Below are 17,788 nucleotides of genomic sequence, written 5' to 3' on the forward strand. Positions count from 1 at the left end.
GGAGTGATACTACATGCACTCCGCCTGTCAGAAGCCAGAACTCGGGCTCGCGTCTTCCGAAAGGTAAGTTTTTATTTTTTTATTTTTAAGACCTACTCCGAAAATAGGACCTAGTGTGTTTTTGGGAGCCAAAAAAAATATAAGACAGTGTCTTATTTTCGGGGAAACACGGTACATACATATATGAACAACTGGTAAAACATAATACTTTGTTCAATAAGGTTTCAAACATAGATACATATATGCTGGTTGTCATTGAGTATTCACTCATACAACGATTAGAGTTGCATCCTAGCAGTCCTGTGTAATTTGACACACGGAAAAAAAACCCCTCTCATTTGTATAGACTTCTACTTAGTCTAATATCACATTTTTTGTATTTATTGTATGTTGGTAAAACAAACCTCCAGCTTTGCTTTACCAGGTTAAATATAAAAAAAAATATAGTGTCAGCTTCTGCTTACATCCAAGACCGTTATCAATAGATAAGATGTTGAAAAAAAAAACCATGAAATAACATGGCAGTGACAAAGGGTTTTTGAGAGATACATAGGCTGGAGAGAGTGACAGCCTGTCATTGACAGTTTTTCTTTTTTTTTTTTTCTGAATTTGATATCCCACAATGACTGATCCAGTGTCTTCTGCTCCCAGGTTCACAGTGACAGGAGTTCTGCTCCTGTCAATGTGTAGAAGAAAATCCCGCAGGAGAACCTTTGTAAAAGAAAAAATCTCTTTACAATATATTTGTTGGATATTTTATTTGTATTTTCTTTATCATCTTAACCACCTGGGCGATACACTGAGTTCTAGATTTCTGTACCAAAAGCGTTACAGGTTTTAATGAATTTTTTTAAATTGTAGACCTGTAACTTACAGAAATATGTCCGAACAGGGTTCTAGTAGATATCATGAATATAAAAAATGTTTGAAACACACAATCATGTAAATAAAAAAATACTTTTAATAAAATTAAAATACACAAAAATCAGCTTAAAGAAGAATACATAAATAAATGAAAAATACTGAAAATGCGATAATTCAGTATACTATATAGTAATATATTTTTCTAAAACACCTCCCTAGTGTCCAACCGTCCAACGTCACATACCTATAGACAAAACCACATAAATATATTTTGTATTATTTTGTATTGGACTGGATACAGAACTTTGTAATGAATCCAATACAAAATATTTGAATTTCCCGCTACGACCCCCATCGACGGGCGCATGCACAGACATCATCAGGATTCCCCAAGGGACGCGTACGCGAACGCCGGGTATTCTAATTCTTTCCAAACTTCCATGCAAAAAGTGTTACATTTTTTGCATGGAAATTTATTTTAGATTGTAGGCTATAATTCACCGAATTACTCAATAATTACTTATAATTCACCGAATTACCGCATAACTCACCAAAATTTGTCAAATTTTATAAATTTAATAATAATTTTTTTTTTTATAAAACATAAAAAAAAACCTTTAAAAAAAAAAACTAAAAAAAAGTTAAAAAAAAAAGTGTATAATGTAATGTACTGTAGCCTATATAATATATATAATACAATTATATATATATTATATAAGGATTTCTTTGTATTGGACTCAATACAGCTTTTTTGTATTGAGTTCAATGCAAAGGAACTCAATACAAAATTTTGAATTTCCTGCCCCGCCTCCCACCCGCACCGACGCATGCAGCAACGTCACTGGGAAACCCCGGTGATCGTCACTGCACTCGCCGGATGAAGAGAGAAGACGTGTCCGGAGGAGCCGAGGGAGAAGGTGAGTATTTTTTTTGCGATCGACGCTGGATCATCGCACGGAGGGAGAAGAAGCCGGCCGGCCGGCTTAGTTTAGAAGAAGAAAGGCTTTTTCTTCCCGGAGAGGACACCCGACGCTGGAACACGACCGATGGACGATCGCAGCGGGACCAGGTAAGTGATCGATAAACCCAAACTTTTCTCACTGTATTTTCATACAGTAAGAAAAGTTCGGGCTTATTGATAATTGTAACTTTTTGAAGCCCGTACCAAGGTCGGGCTTATCGCTTAGGTGGTTAATAAAACCTTTGTAAAAGAAAATCCATCAAGAGGTTATCTGAAGACAGCTGTCTTGGCTGAATCCTGTATGTTTAGACAAATTCAAAGAGGTCCTGAATTACACATATGTAGGCGGGACCACCAAACTCCCACAACGAAACTAAAAAGATCCCACTGCTATATTAACCAAAACATATAAGTCTTAGAGTCTGGAGCTTTACTTTTTTTTAAATACTTATTTTCTGCTAGATTAGTGGATAGTCTTTTATGTCTTTGCGAGGTTTGTGACTGAGATGACAGCTGTATGTGGGAACGAATGATTGTTGTTAGATACTGTTTGTAATATCTCTTCTTTCATCATTTAGGTAAGTGACTTCACAAGCCTCTGTTAGCACTGCTTACCTCTCCTTACCCAATCTGTTTACATAAACCAAAATTTTCAAGCAAACAGCATTGCTCTTCATGGAACTAGACCTTTTGGGGATACTGCTGACCTTTTGGTCTATAGCCAACCTTCAGTTTGTGTGACTCCTTAAGTTAAAAAAAAATAATAATTATTTTTCCTGATATGCCAAATTAAAAAATACCATACATGTGTGTTTTGTATTATGTTTAATTATCAGCGGTAACTAATAGTGTAACTTTGAGGGTTACCTAGACCATGACATTTGCTACTTCCTATAGTGAAAACAAGCTCACATAGCTATAAAATTCTGTCCTTTGAGTGTTTAGGCTAGAACAGTGGTCACCAACCTTTTCACACACTTCACCCAGAGTGATGGCATAATGCCAGAACCCGCCCACTCAGACCTGCGGTGGGAGAGTGGGTAGGTTGTGTCCAGAGACTCAACCTGCCCACTGCCCTGAGCCTACAGTTTGTGCAGAAGATATGGTCTGTGGCTGTGGCCGGTGCCCCGCCCCCCCCGCCGAGGCGCATAACGAACATTCGGTATTTTGATTCCATACAATTAGCCAAAAATATGAAACCTTAAATACCCTTTTTTTTTTTATTCACATAGCCTCAAGGATTGCAGTGTTCCACAGCTGAGCCACACCTCCGATTACAAAGTAATGCAGATTTCCCTTGTAACCTTAAGCCAGAAGAAGGAGCTTTACTTTGGAAGACTTGGGCACAGATCAAAAATGCAGAAACCTTGAAAGAAGCCGAAAACAAATTGTGTTTTGGAAGTATGCCTCTTGTTTGTAAAATATACTAATACCGTTTAATATTTTATGGCTTATATACGTTTATAGTTTATTATTTATTAACTTTTAACAAGTTTTTTTTTTTTTATTATTATTTTGGTTTTTCAGTCCAGAAGACACAGCAGACTACAAAATATATTCCAGCACTTCTATTTCCAAAACAAACTAATGTGATTTACATATTATGTAGCAATAATAAATGTAAAGCTTTAAAGGCTTGTTTAATAAATTGTTTAATAAATTTAACAAACAGCCTGTTTGTCAGAAAAAAGATTATACACAAATTAAACACCACCTCATTTATGTAAGTTTATATATGCTTATCATTTCTTTACATTGGACTAACTTGTGACAAACTTAGATAATTCAAACTGTGCATATGAAAATGCATAAGCAGCAGCTACCTTTAAAAACATGTAACCGAGTCATCTTAAGAAAAGTAACAGAATTTATGCATAATGCATGCTGGGTGCTCACAAAGTATGCCATCCTCCTCCTGCACTTTTTTTTTCAATAAATGCATGTGCTTCATGTGTAAAATATAGCTTTTCTTACCTGTTGCATGGCTCTTTAAATTACAACCCCTCCCCGTTGCCCTAGCTGCCATGATATTCTTTTTCCATAGGTCCATAGTAAACAATAGAATAAAAGTAATAAGGCTGTAAAAACATGCTTTTCCTAACATAGTAAAGTGAGCACAGCTTTTTTTTAACTAGCATCCTCAATGATTAATAGACTCGAATATAAAGATTGTTCAATCAAAACTTGCACAGATGTATATCTTGTTAGAGTTGAACTTGTCACTTTTTTGACTGCCTAATATTCAAAGTGGTTTTGCTGATTAGTAGATAAGTGTGGTAAGCTAAACCCTGTTCTCTTTTTAAAAGCATGGTGAGATTTGTTTATAAATGTATCTGCTCATTAGGGATCAACTAATCATTTTGATATGTCATTTTTATTAAAGATAACTTCTTATGCATTTATTCCTCTTATGCTCAATTTAAATTTTCTAGATTTTTACCAGTTTTATGTCAATACAAAATCACTAGAACTAAAAAGGGAAAATTCTGTTTTCTCTCTGCCTCCTTTTCCCTTTTTTTTAATCCAACATATTCCATATGCTGCGACATGTAATCTACTTATTTCATAGAAAAAAAGCTGTCTTCTCAAAGAGGCAGTATAAATGTTTTTCGACCATAACATAAACGCTTATATGCACCATTTTTCATGTAAAGTTCTTTCCTTTCCAAGAAAGACACTTTTTCAGCATTGACAAATTATATCAAATTTCTTTATTTACATTTCTCATCTGTTGCTATTATTTTCCACAAACGGCTTACACAGTTTACAGAGGTTGGGTGTTAGAGTCCTTAACTTAATTAATTTTTTAAAAAAAAAAATCTTGAATTTAGAATGGTATTTTAAGTGTGTTTTGGGTTTGAAAGTTCTTCTGCTGTTCTAGACAACATGTTGCCTTATCTTTCTAAGCCTGTACTGAGAGAAGTATGTGTACAGCACACATGCTAGGTTTTCTTTCAAATTAAACTTGAGAGTTGAGTTGTGTAAGGTGTACACATATATTTGCAAATGTGTGCAACCTGGACCCCTTAATGTTTATTAAAATTTGAGAAATATCTCTTAAATAGGTCTTGCTGTTTGCTGACAAGCAGGTTTTAGTGCTACTTGTTCTATATCACATTTTTTAATGCATCTTTTCACAAACAAAGAAAATGTAATGGTGCCTATTAATAATCTTCCATTGTGCTACAGAAAGAAAACCCCTAATTTTCAAGGAAGATGTTCTTTCAGTGCCAATTGCAGAACTAAATTATGGGTTATGCTTGATAACCAAAGAAGCAAAAAAACATGATGGTTCTCCATATGATGCAGACATGTTGTATTATTTACTACTTTGTTTACAAAAGGTAAGAACAGGACCTCTGGTGTACTAACAATATAGTTGCTGGTTATTTACAAAACATAAAACATAAACATAAAACATAGGGTGAAGAAGTCTAGAAATGTAACTTACTGATATCATACTGACATCTACCCAGTTCCTATCTTTGGTACTACCAATGAGTTTAACAAATACAGTATTTAACTACATCCCCTGAAGAATTAAGTGTTGCGAAACGTATTGGGAATTTAGGATGTAACTTAACTGTGTATTACTGTAAACTCAACTTTATTCAATTCACGTATGAACTTATATACAAACAAATGTTAACCAATACTTTTTAGTAATTGTTTTTTCAGTGTATTTAAAGTCAAAATAAATTTGTTTTTTCTTACACGACCCTGTTATGAACCACTTTAAAAGACCCCTTTTTTATGGGATAGACCAAATTAAATCTATCCACTCTTTGCCTTCCTATGCTGATACTAGGGGTTGTTTCCACACAATATCACTCGGTGATTCAGTATGGTTTTCTTGTACCCCTTTGAAGGTACCAAGCTTACATGACGACTTTCTCAAGTTCTACTGAGACACACACCTTGTAATGTTATCGCTATTGAGCTTATGTCGAACTGAGCTACTGTGCTTGGTTACCCGAGCTACCCACTCTTATCATCTATTTAATTGGTGTGTTCTGGTTTATATGCAGTACAACTGTATTTTGTTTTTGTCTGTAATCCCCTAGTTAATATATATAAAGATTGGGGAAAAAATATTGAGGCACTCTTTAAACCTCTGCATTATATTTAATTTGTATTATTGAATGTGGACATACCAGGAGATAAAAAGGTTATCAGTGGGGCTTTTTCTGGTAACTGTGTTGTGTTGCAGCCTCTTTAAAATCATTTATGACACACTTACTGGTGCTTGTTAGAACACAACTCCATAATTTAAACCAACAGCTGCTGCTTTCGGGTGTTCCCGCCAGTACAAAAGTGATGCACTTTTCTATGTTTGCTATGGGTATGCAAGCAACATGCTGGGTTCACAAACAAAAAAACATTTTTTCCTAGTGAAAACCCTAATTAATTTGAGAGATGCTCAAAGGTTGAGAAATTTTTTGCAAATTCCTTTTGTTCACATTACACTTTAGTTTAAGATTTACAAACTAATGCCTGTGAAGGATAGATTTTACTATTATTCTATGTTGTATTATGTGATTAATAACTTCTTTGGAATTTGTTCTCTTTTCTAGCATATGTTTGATAACAACAGAATTGACAATATCTTTGCTGACCTTTACTATTCAAAGTTTTTGGAAAAGCTACATGAAGTGCTTAAAGGATGGTGCCCCCGTGTGAACCCATTTGGTATGAAAATTACTAAAATACTTCTATGGTTTTAAAACTTGTGTACCTGATCTAATGGAATTACATTTCCTGCAGGTTATGTCATTGCAAGCTGCATATCTGAAGAAATGTTATGGGACTGCAAGCAGTTAGGTGCTCATTCACCTACCACGTTACTTTTCACTTTAATGTATTTCAATACCAAGTAAGCAAATTTAAAGAACATATGCATGTCACAGTGTGAGTAAGACAAAGTGAAATGGTTTTTATTTGTAAAATGTTTAACTTTTGGTAAATTCACAGTAGTTACTGTACTAATCTACAGTAGTGAATGTCTTTAGTTTGGCAAAATCTAAAATATTAACCTTAAATACGCTACTTTAGGGGAACACTCAATACAGTATAATACAAAGTCAGGTAAACTTTTGGGATTTCAGTCTTTCCAATTAAGAAGTTAAAAAGAATCAGTTTATTCTGCAGATGAAAGCAACAATAGGTGGACAGGAAGGCAACTGCAAGTCGAACACCGAAGGAAGAATGGTTTTACCACAGACTGATTCTTATTCTTCTAAACAGATTGTTCATCATCCACTCAATCTGCTAGTGTCCTTGTCACTACTGGAACTGTGAAGTAGCAAAAGATAGTACCTGCAGTGCACTCAGGTTGCATATGTAGTCCAGATCCTCCAGGATGGCACATCCCCATACACACTGTTGCAAGGTTTGCTGTGCCTCCCAGCAGCGTCTCAAAAGCATGGAGGAGTTACCTGGAAAGGGGCCTTTACACAAAAAGCTGGACTCTTAACGTAGAAGGGAACAACCCTACATCAGGACTGTTACCTGCATCTTGGGTGTGAGGAGGAACAGGAAAAGCACTGCTAGAGCCCTACAGTGAGATACTCGTGTGCATGTTTCTGAACAAACTGGCGGAAGCAAACTTATTGAGGGTGGCATGTGGGATCTGTGTTTACAGCCTGGCACTGTGCAGCTCTATTGGGATTTGCCATTGGCACCCTGTTCTCCTAACAGATGAGCAGGTTTATTCTGAACACGTGACAGACGTAAAGAGTCTTGAGACACTTTGGTAAACATTTTGCTGCCTGTAGCATGATCTGACATGACCTGTTACGCAGTGGGTCAGTGATGGTATAGGCATATCCTTTAAGGGTACTTGATAGTTAAAGGTTGTTAGCAGCATAACATTTCAGACTCATTGTCAGACCTTACACTAGTGAAGTGGGGCTGCAGTTCCTCCTGGTGCAGACAATGCCGGCTTTTTGTGGCCGGAGTGTGTAGGCAGCTCCAGCATGACAAAGGTATTAATGCCATTTATTGACTCCAACATTCCCTGAAACTGCATTCATAGATCATAGAGATCCTTTGGAACTATGTATCATGCCACCAAGTAGCTCCACAGCCTGTCCAGAAGCGATCCCCTGTCTGGGAAGAGATCCCTCAGAGCACTATCCACCATCTCATCAGTAGCATGCTCAGACTTTTGAAGTGCATACAGACACATGAGGGGCATACACGTTATGAATATTTTTGTAATGAAATTCCTGCAAGCTTGATCAGTCTGTGATTTTAGTTTTTTTTTTTTTATTTCCAGTGTAATTTTTTGAGGATATTGATTTTGGTTTACATTGACCATTCTTAGATCATTTTGTTCTCAATTCATTACACAATGTATATTAGTAAAGATTTGCCACTTAAATATTTGTTGAGATATGTTATGTTTTTTTATGATATCAGTGTTTCCCCAATTTATGGGCATTGTATAATGCAGCTTTTACCAGTCCTTTGATGTTATGGTTGCATTTTTTTTATTTCTCCTTTTTTTAACACCCAGGGATCTTGCCATTACCACATTTCCTGTCACTTGGTGGCTACACTTGCTTGCCCTGTACCCATAGAAGAAGCCATAAATATACATTAAGCTGGACTTAAAACATGTCTTTGTTGCTCCCCATTACATGGGGAGATTATTTATTTGCAGAAGTGTTATGCCATTGTTTTTGCTGCCATTTCAGCTAAAAGGACGTTAAAAGGGCCTCACTTGCAAAATGAACAGTAATTGTCTTCCTAAAGCCTCAAATATAAAAGCTAATGCAGCCTTCATCTCTAAGAACTGGTAGGCTGGGATTTATTACATTTTTGTTTTTGAGGTTTAGGTTTACTTTATATTAAACCCGTGTCTGAGGAATATAATATCGTCTCACAAACACCTCAGAAGCCATGTTTGTTATGCAGGTGCAGGGCCATCAGTCCCCAAAAAAGGTGCAGAGTTGCCACATAATGATCAGGGCAGACTAGTGGTGGGAATTAGGTTTCAGTTAATTCAGGAACATAAAGGCTCATGCTAATAGTTAAAAAATGGGATGAAATGTTCTATTATTTATATAAAGTAAAAGAATTCTTGTGTTTTCAGTTTTGTATTCTTTTTTTTTTTTTTTTCCTAGGTATTTTGTTTTGAAGACTGTGGAGCAGCATTCACAGCTAGCTTTCTCCAAGATAACAAAACAAACAAGGAAGAACCCTGGAATAGGAAAAGACAAAAACTGTACTATACGCTTTTTGCGGCTCTATGGCCAAGTTCAAAGCGGCTTAAAAGGTGTGAAATCTGTTAGCGTTATGGTTTGAAAACGGCTTTTATTTTGCTGAACCAGTCACAAAAGATTGGAATAATAGTAAATATGATGCAACAGAATTTGGGAAATTATTAATATAAATTTAAAGTTAATCTGAGCATTGCCCATGCATTACACAGTTCACTTTATTAGGCACCTTGCCAACAGCATATAGTTTTATTAGCTCCCCTCCTCTACCTTTCAGCATTGACTGAGCAATGTTAACCTAGATATGCAAGACATGTGAAATGAGCTCCAAAGCAACTTCAGAGAAACTTTCTAGCATAGAAAATATGACAATAGATTAGACTTGTGTATCTAGCCAAAAAGTCTGTCCATGTAACCTACAATAATTCACAAATGCTTCATACGTTAAATGCTTTTTAATTAGATTATTTATCTTTTTAACTAGTAGCAGAAGAAACATATGTGGAACAACTTGAAAATCCAGATAATCCTTTGCAGTGTCCGATAAAACTGTATGACTTCTACCGCTTTAAATGGTAAGCATTAGCCAATAAATGTCCAGTGCACTGACCCTGTGTGTTTACATGCTATTCATTTGGTTTCACTGGAGTATAAGTGAAACTGCAAAAGCTTGTGGATCCCATAAACATTTTTAAAAATGGATCCAACAGTGATTTTTTTTTTTTTGTGCATACATATTTGTTTGCAATATTTCTAATGTACATATAACCTAATGGTAATATATTTAAAAAAAAAAAAAAAAAAGTTGCATGGGTCATTTGCTGAACTTTCACTGTGTTAGTAACCATACAATGCACCAGATATTAGTGCCTAATGTACAGTTAAAAGTGAGTGGTAGGTGACCACTCTGAATTTTCTTTTTGTAGTGGACTTAGAACGCCATTATCCACCCCTTAGTTTGAAGCTTTTAATTCTAAATGCTGCTCTGCCAGTGGTATGTATTTGCAAAGTTATTCTCCAGTCCTAAAAGACCTGCATTAACCAAACCACACACCTTCCTAGTTAGAACCAAATTTTATTGACACTATTGGTGTCACATTATTTTATGTATTTGTTTGCTTTCCTCCGAAGTTGGTATTTTGTTATATTGGCATCTTTAAAAAAAAAAAACTCTTTTTTTCACTTTTTTTTTTTTTTTAAGTCCCCAAGGGGCCCGAGGACCTACAGATGCCTTCTATTTGATTCCTGAACCGGTGGTTGCACCAAATAGCCCTATTTGGTACTCTGGACAGCCAGTGAATGAGGAGGTGATGGAACAAATGTTAACACGCATTTTATTGGTTAAAGAGGTCCAGGAAACACATGCCTCATCCCGCATTTCTGCATACTAATTACTTGTATAACCTTGTTTCAGTCTTTTGTATATACAATGCATTTGTAAAGCATGATAAAACACATAGAATCTTTACCCTACTGTTCTTTATTCCACACGAAAGCTGGTTGCTTTGACTATACAAAGCATTGGTTGACCATTATGTATGTTAATATATTTGCAAGAAGCACATTTTGCAGAGTCAATGTTTATGAAATTATTTATGTTGGCATCACATTAAGCACTATGTTAAACTGTTTATACAGTTCTGAAATCACTTGTATGGAGTAAATTTTCACTCCAAATGAATCATGAGTTATCTTTTGTTTCTTTTTTGTAAATAGATTGATTTGTTCAACTATTTTTCATATATAAAAATGCATATAAGTCACTTATCTTACATCTTATAATTAAGAACGATGTATCATGTGAGAAATTGTATGTATGAAATCATTGTTTATAACAAGCGCTTAGCAGTTGTATAATTTATTAATCACTTTAGTGCAATGCAGCCATAATCATGTTCATAATGAAACATGCTGAAATTATGGAATTGTACTGTTCTTTTCCTTTATAAAAGGAGAATGCTTCCACAGCTAGCCTGTTTGCATCGGAACCCAGTTTCCTCGGTAATGTTTTGGCTTGAACAAGAATACAGCCATTAGACCCCTCTGAACTGTAACTGGAGATAAAAAAAAAGCTCACTTTTTTTTTGTTCACCGTTTTTTCAACTTTATAAAGCAAATGTAAACTGGGTTCATGGGAAGCTTCAGAATTGTTGGATTATTTCCAGCTTTTTGTGTTTTGATGTTGTGGGTGTACTTCGTGCCTAAGTAAAATGTCACTACAGATTTGACACTTTATTGGTTAAGACCGACTTTTGTGTTTGCACAGAAGGATTGCACATCATGCTGAGATAAAGACAAACTATACAACCTTACCTCAAAATCCAGTCTTGTTGTGCCTTAACACAATCCAGGCACTTGGATTTCTTTCAGTGGTGACTGTAATGTAAATTTTGATTACTTGTGTTTTTAGTAAGTTCACTTTTACAGGGAGATTTGTATATTTTCACAGAAGATTTAACATGGAAATCACTGACTAATAGGAAAAAAATGAGTTTGTTATATCTGATGTATGCTAGATTTCTGGTACCTTTGTTATTTAATACAAATTGAGCACTAATTTTGATTTGAAATAAAATTGCAATTGAATGTATTACATGGCTGTAGAAACATATTTTAATATATTTACTTAAACTTTTATTGGAATTAACTCTCTGGCAGACCTGAAAGTTCAATTGTTAGAATGCAGATATCATTTTGAAAGCTGCTTTGAGAAGGTATTAGGAACACTCAGGTTTGCTGGCCGTGATAACTCCAATACACAATAATTGCATTATATTATAAATTCATTAATATAGTTATTTACTCATTTATATAGTGCTAATGTATTCTACAGTGCTTTATAGAGCATTACACTATAGGGCCAACTTTGGATGCCACTTACTTTTCCAATGTATGTATAGGTTACCTTCTACCATCAAAAACATAGGTAAACATACTGTACACTGCTGAACACCTTCATAGCCATTCTACATGCAATGTTTTCTGTTTACTGCACTTGCCCTCATTCATAACTTTTGGCACCTGGTATGCTGCTCAAAGGTTTATATACATGACTTCTAACCACGGGCAATATTGGCCACAAGTTTTGGCAGTGACACAAATGTCTTAATTCGCTGCTGCATTTTTAGATTTTTTTTTTTTTTGATACATATAGAACAATATTGTACATTTCGTAAGATCCCAGGGCTTTTATTAGCAAATACATTAAATGTGTGCAAAGGGTCATAACTTCTGTGATTAACTCTGGCTTAAAGGTTATTGGTTTTTAGCCAAATCCTGACTGATAGTGATCCATCCTTGCCTTGTTGGTGTTTGAAGTTCATCATAATTTGTGAGCTTCTGCTTGTCCACCTGCTTTTTTGAGAATTGACCACAGGTTATTATTGGGATTAAGGTTTGGGGAGTTTCTTGGCCACTGGTCTAAAATTTTAATCTTAGAGCAACATGTCAATGGGCAAAAGTAATAATGAATTGGCTCAATCTTGCTGGAAAATACACAAGTCATCACCAAATTGCACCTGGATTGTTGGAAGCAGTTAGTCTTGGAGGACGTTTGATACCTTTTTTTATTCATAGCAGTGTTCACGGACAGAATTGTGAGTGAGCCTACTCCTGGATGAGAAGAAAACAAACAGGTTTATCTCAGGATGCTTGTTCAGTAGTAACTCCTTAAAGGAAGGCAGTCCAGGATGTCTAAAAGCCTTCTTCACTGCAATGGAGCCTTAAAGATCCAGATGATCAGGTGCAATATTCTGCATCAAAATGGCCCCTCATGTAAGGGAATTGCTGCTAAGTGATGATGGCCTCATGTTTCTTTGGAGGTAACCATTGCTAATATGAGAAGACAATTATTTTAAGCACATCTTTCCCCTATTTTCTAGCAATCAGAATAGTGATTTCACCTGTGCTGATGATATGACTACACTAAAAAGAAGTTGGCTGATTATTTTGTGTCAGGGCCAAAATACAGGAAAAATGGACCTTTGTGATAAAGTTGACTTCTTATGCTAATCAAGCACCTTGCAATGAATTATTATTGCCCTGATCACTCAACACAATATTCTAAAAAAAATGACGTACATCCACAAAAACTGAAGCTGCAAATTTTGCAAAACAAAACATTTGTATCACTGCCAACCGTGCTATAGTGTATATAAAAAAAAATGGAATTGAACCAAATACATCAGTATTCTACCATCACACGTTACACCCCATAATTGCAGTTCTCTGACTTTAACATTGGTTTCTCTTCAGGTTTATGCTGCGACACTGCTCTAGAATTTTATTGCAAATTTTATCAAAGCTCTAGCAGACAGTGAGTGTCTCAAACATTAACTTCAAGAGAAGGGTAAGAATGGACACTTTATACATGTAATGTATTTTTATAGGTAACGATATCCTCTAAACAGTCCTAAAGCATTCTTAAAAGAAAAATGTCATGGTAGAGCTAAGTACTATTGATGGCTTCCTTTTAAAGATGCTGGTTGCCTGGCTATGTCTGGATTCAGTACCTTGGAGTCATGCATTTAGAACAAGAAAACCAAACAGATCAATAAACACCAATGTTTTGCATTTCTCTGAAGTCATTCTTGAGATCTAGCCTTCCATAGAAGACTGTGTAACCACCTATTGGACCTCTACTGCAGCTATAGCAAGACAGAACCGTTACTCATGGTTTGCCGATTGAATAGCAAAGAGGCACCAGCACACACAAGTACAGATGGTTACATGGTAAAATCTAGACTTGATTAAAGTACAAGATGTCTTTTTTTAATATTCGGTATGTATATGTGCCTCTGTAGTCCCATAAACATACTTTTTACTTTGTCTCTCAGTACTCCCATTCATCCATCTCAATTTCTTCATTCTATTGACAGCACTAAACCTGCTCCCTTCCTCCTGTTTAATTTTATGGACTATGTAGAGCTCACAAAGCGCCAAATGAAGACTGAAACGTATACTGCCAGCTCCTACTAGTAGTATATAGTTAGTTCTTCCTTTACATCTGGTTCCTCCTCCGGAAAGGCCAGGCCAGGGAAAATCTGAAAAAGTAATTGACAGCCTACATAATTACACAGAAGGAAGTGAACAGGCAGAGTGGGCTTCTGATGCAGGAACCATCCAAACTTCAGATTTTAAGTGCATTTAGAAATGCACAACTTCAAAAACATGACTGCAAGCTCTTAAAGTGAACCTTTACTTTGTGTAGGTTTTTAGGTTTACATTTTAGGTTTAATGCACCTCCAACTGCACATACTTCTCTTCTGTTTTGCAAAAATAACTAGTCATAAAGAGGAGCTTCTGACTCCCTCTCTCTCTTCCCATGGGACAGTGCTGATGATGCTTTGTGAGCTGTGAATCTTTAAACCGTGTTACGCCAGGCTGTATTTTTGGGCTTACTCGGAGCTTCTATTCTTTTCTGTGACAAATGGAGTAGGGGATTAGAAAAAGTGTAAATGGGGTAGGTGGCTGTTTAGTTGTCCCATTGCTTTGCCTAGTCATACAGTATGTATTGCAGTAGTGACTTCTGTATATGTAGCTATACATGTACCAATCAACCACACCATTAATCCTGATTATCTTTTACAATGGCATTAGTCAAGGGGTGGGATATATTGGGCAACAAATGAAGTTAGTTCCTGAAGGTGTTGTGTTGAAATCAGTAAAAATAGTCAAACGTAAGGACCTGAGTGGCATGGGTCACTGGGTGAGAACATTTGCAAAACATCAGATCTTGTGGAGTGTACTTTATTATAACCAGTACAGGGTCATGAGCACTGATCGCTCTCTGAAACCCATGAGGAGGAAGATGCTGGACCAAAGAACAAATAACTGAAACGTTAATGTTGACCACGAGAAAAAGATGCCAGAATATACAATGTATCACAAGCTGTTGCATAGCCGCATCAAAGTACCTTTACTGACCGGTGTACACCATTGAAAGCTTCATTACTTACTTGAATATGGCGCAAAGGAAGAGTGTGACCTGGCCTGGTAAATCTGACGAACAGATGGTAGCAGGATGCATGATGAGAAGAAAAGGTCAACAAACACAGGGATACCCTAAAGGATCTACAGCCAACATCTTGGTATTTTGGCTGGTTGGTGTTATGTATAAGGTTAAATTTTATTATTTAAACTAAAACAAGACAGGGATATCTCGTCACCTCTTGTATACGCTATAGTTATGGAACATTTGGCGGTGGAATGTGCTAAATATGACATTTGAGTGAAGGGACTTCAGTATAAGATGTTCTTTTTTTTGCCAACAACCTTCTTCTGTATATTACACCACTCCTCTATTCTTTGTGAATTTTAGATCATTCAGCAGTTTTTAAATAAATCTTAAGTTAAAAATAACTCAACATATCTTTCTCTCCTTCCCAGTCTACCTTATTAGGTAGTAATTGATTTAGTCCAAAAGCCATTAAATATTTAGGAGTCTGTATAACCATCTCAATCTACCGAGTTATTTTCTCTTAACTATCCTTTGACGTGTTGAAAAGTCCAACCCCATCTCCCAAAATATGAAAACCTTTTTTCTGATTTACCAGGTTTTTTACTCTTTTACTAAGTTTCAATTCACATACCTGTGGAATTCCTCTGCAAGATACACAGGCATTTCCAGACATTCCTCTGGAGGGAAAGGAATTCCCATATAAGTCTCTGACCAGACCTAAAGTTCAAGGTGGAACATGATTACCAAATATTTCCTCTTATTATCAAGCATCCTTACTGGTTCTACTAGTGGGCTGCTTTCATAACCAGGAGTGGAAAAGATGGGTTACTTTAGAAGGCTTTCTTTCAAACCTAAAACTTTGGTTCATTCCATGGATAGATTCCTTCTTCCCTCTCCCATGCTCGTAATCTCTGTGGTATTACATTTCATTTCTCGTATTTATGGGACAGCCTTCAACAGGAGGTCCTGACTGCTAGGTTTGAAAATCCAGCTTGAGAAACCAAAATTTTCTGTTTTGGAATGTATCTACCAGAACACCACAACCATCAACTTCATCTTTCTCTTTTCGAGCCAGGGAAGGGTCTTTTCATGGCTTCAATCACCAGTTTTCTTCATTTATAGTTTTTCTTTTGAGGATGTGCACCACCCTACATGTCATTTCAAGTCATGTAGAACTGAATTTATTTTATTCCTTCCATATTAGATACTGTAGGTGTTCATGATACCTGACTCAGCAAGACACTATGCTCCAAATGTGGGAGTGTCAAACCATCCACAATATTTGAGATAACTTTCTTGACATTTATAACAAACATACTTAATCCCCAATACTCCAGCGATAACCCCCCCTCCCCCCCATGAATCCTGGCTTAGTCAAGTCTTCCAAAAGAATGGTGCTTTGGCACTTCATTACAGTGACGAGAATGGTATGATCCTGATATTGGGGAAGTGCAGCCTCCCTGCCTCTCAGGGATTGGCTAGAAGTTGTAACATATCAAACATATAGGACAATTTGTGGCAGAAGACAAAAAATAGATAGACTAACATCTACTTCCTTGATCAGCATGGACCCTTTTAAAGCAAATTCTCATGGTCACATTTCATTTTTGGGCATAGCTGTCGCATTTAAGCCCACTGTGGCTCCAATTGTAGAGGCAGAGGGGGTCACCCTTGTGTACCCTCACATGTTAATTGTTCCCTTCTTTTTCCCTCTATCTTGGTTCTATAAATTATCCCACTTTTAATTCCCTTTCTTTTATTCTTTTCAGCCCCCTTCTTTCATTCTCTTCCCTAGGGGTCTCATTTTCCTTCTCTATTCCAGTAACTATAGATTGGGCTAGTTTCACCATGTATTTCATATGTATTATATTCTTATCACTCCCATTTTCACAGCTGCTACCTTGTTAAACTGAGGCTGCTTGCCTTGGATAGAATGTATGTGGATGGAAAAGCAATACTGTTAGGGACTGATAGGGATTATCTTTGGAGGAGTAGTAGACTTTCATTTTAGCCTGATTTATCTAACCAAAACTATTTTTTAGGGAACAATTTGCCTTGTGCCTTTTCAGTTTACAGGTGTTTGTTATTCTGGGATAAGTAAACAAAATCCCCTGCTCATGTTAAAAGTTTATTAGAAGAAAAAGTTACAAATAAAAGGGTAAAGATAGAAAAGCAAACAATTAACACACATTGAGACCAAGGTATAGAGGATCTAACTTAAAAGCCATACTGCAAGCATACTTAGGCTAAAAAAATACAGACAAGTGCCATCCAGAACCTCCTAAATATCTGACATACATAATAGGTCATTCACTTAAAAACAAACTGGACCTAAGACATTACAGTGTAAGAGGCAGTAGTTCTGGTTATTGGTTTAGTTTGTTTCCCTTGCATAGCCTTTGTTGAATAAACATTTGCATTTTAACAGTTAGGTTTTTATAATCTTTAATTTTCTGCTCCTTGTTTGTATATATCTGCTAGACATATTTATTGGTTTAGATCAGCTCTCTATAAAAGAAATAACATAAAGCTTACCAATATGTTAGCTATCCAACGTAACATTTGGCCAACTCTATGAAAAGTTCTCCGATACCCATCACTGACTGTTCTTTTTCCAGGGCTAATCAAAAGACATTTTACTGTTATTACTGTCAAAGTGGCTAAAAGACCAAATGAAGATTTTCAATACTGTCCCTTTGTGTTGGTATGAATATCTTTAGAATACATTCAGAATTTTCCAATGAAGAAAGGGCAATATTTCATGGTCTTTTAATCAAGTAG

General features: G+C 36.1%; 1 protein-coding gene across 6 annotated transcripts in view; it reads left to right on the plus strand.

The window, feature by feature from the left end:
* The window catches only part of LOC140324058 (transcriptional regulator QRICH1-like), a 19,817-nt gene extending 8,179 nt beyond the window's left edge, over nt 1-11,638 (plus strand). For 5 of the 6 annotated variants that reach the window (XM_072401609.1, XM_072401610.1, XM_072401607.1 and 2 more), the window contains 7 exons: nt 3,058-3,226; nt 5,015-5,169; nt 6,400-6,514; nt 6,590-6,698; nt 8,953-9,104; nt 9,533-9,623; nt 10,250-11,638. In XM_072401609.1, the coding sequence (XP_072257710.1) occupies nt 3,058-3,226; nt 5,015-5,169; nt 6,400-6,514; nt 6,590-6,698; nt 8,953-9,104; nt 9,533-9,623; nt 10,250-10,439 (981 nt within the window). In that variant the 3' untranslated portion in view covers nt 10,440-11,638. The remainder of the gene's footprint in view (nt 1-3,057; nt 3,227-5,014; nt 5,170-6,399; nt 6,515-6,589; nt 6,699-8,952; nt 9,105-9,532; nt 9,624-10,249) is intronic. The other variant, XM_072401612.1, reaches the window with a different exon arrangement.
* Nucleotides 11,639-17,788: the final 6,150 nt, after the last annotated feature.

The sequence above is a fragment of the Pyxicephalus adspersus genome, chromosome 2, assembly GCF_032062135.1.
Source record: "Pyxicephalus adspersus chromosome 2, UCB_Pads_2.0, whole genome shotgun sequence".
NCBI classification, from domain to species: domain Eukaryota; kingdom Metazoa; phylum Chordata; class Amphibia; order Anura; family Pyxicephalidae; genus Pyxicephalus; species Pyxicephalus adspersus.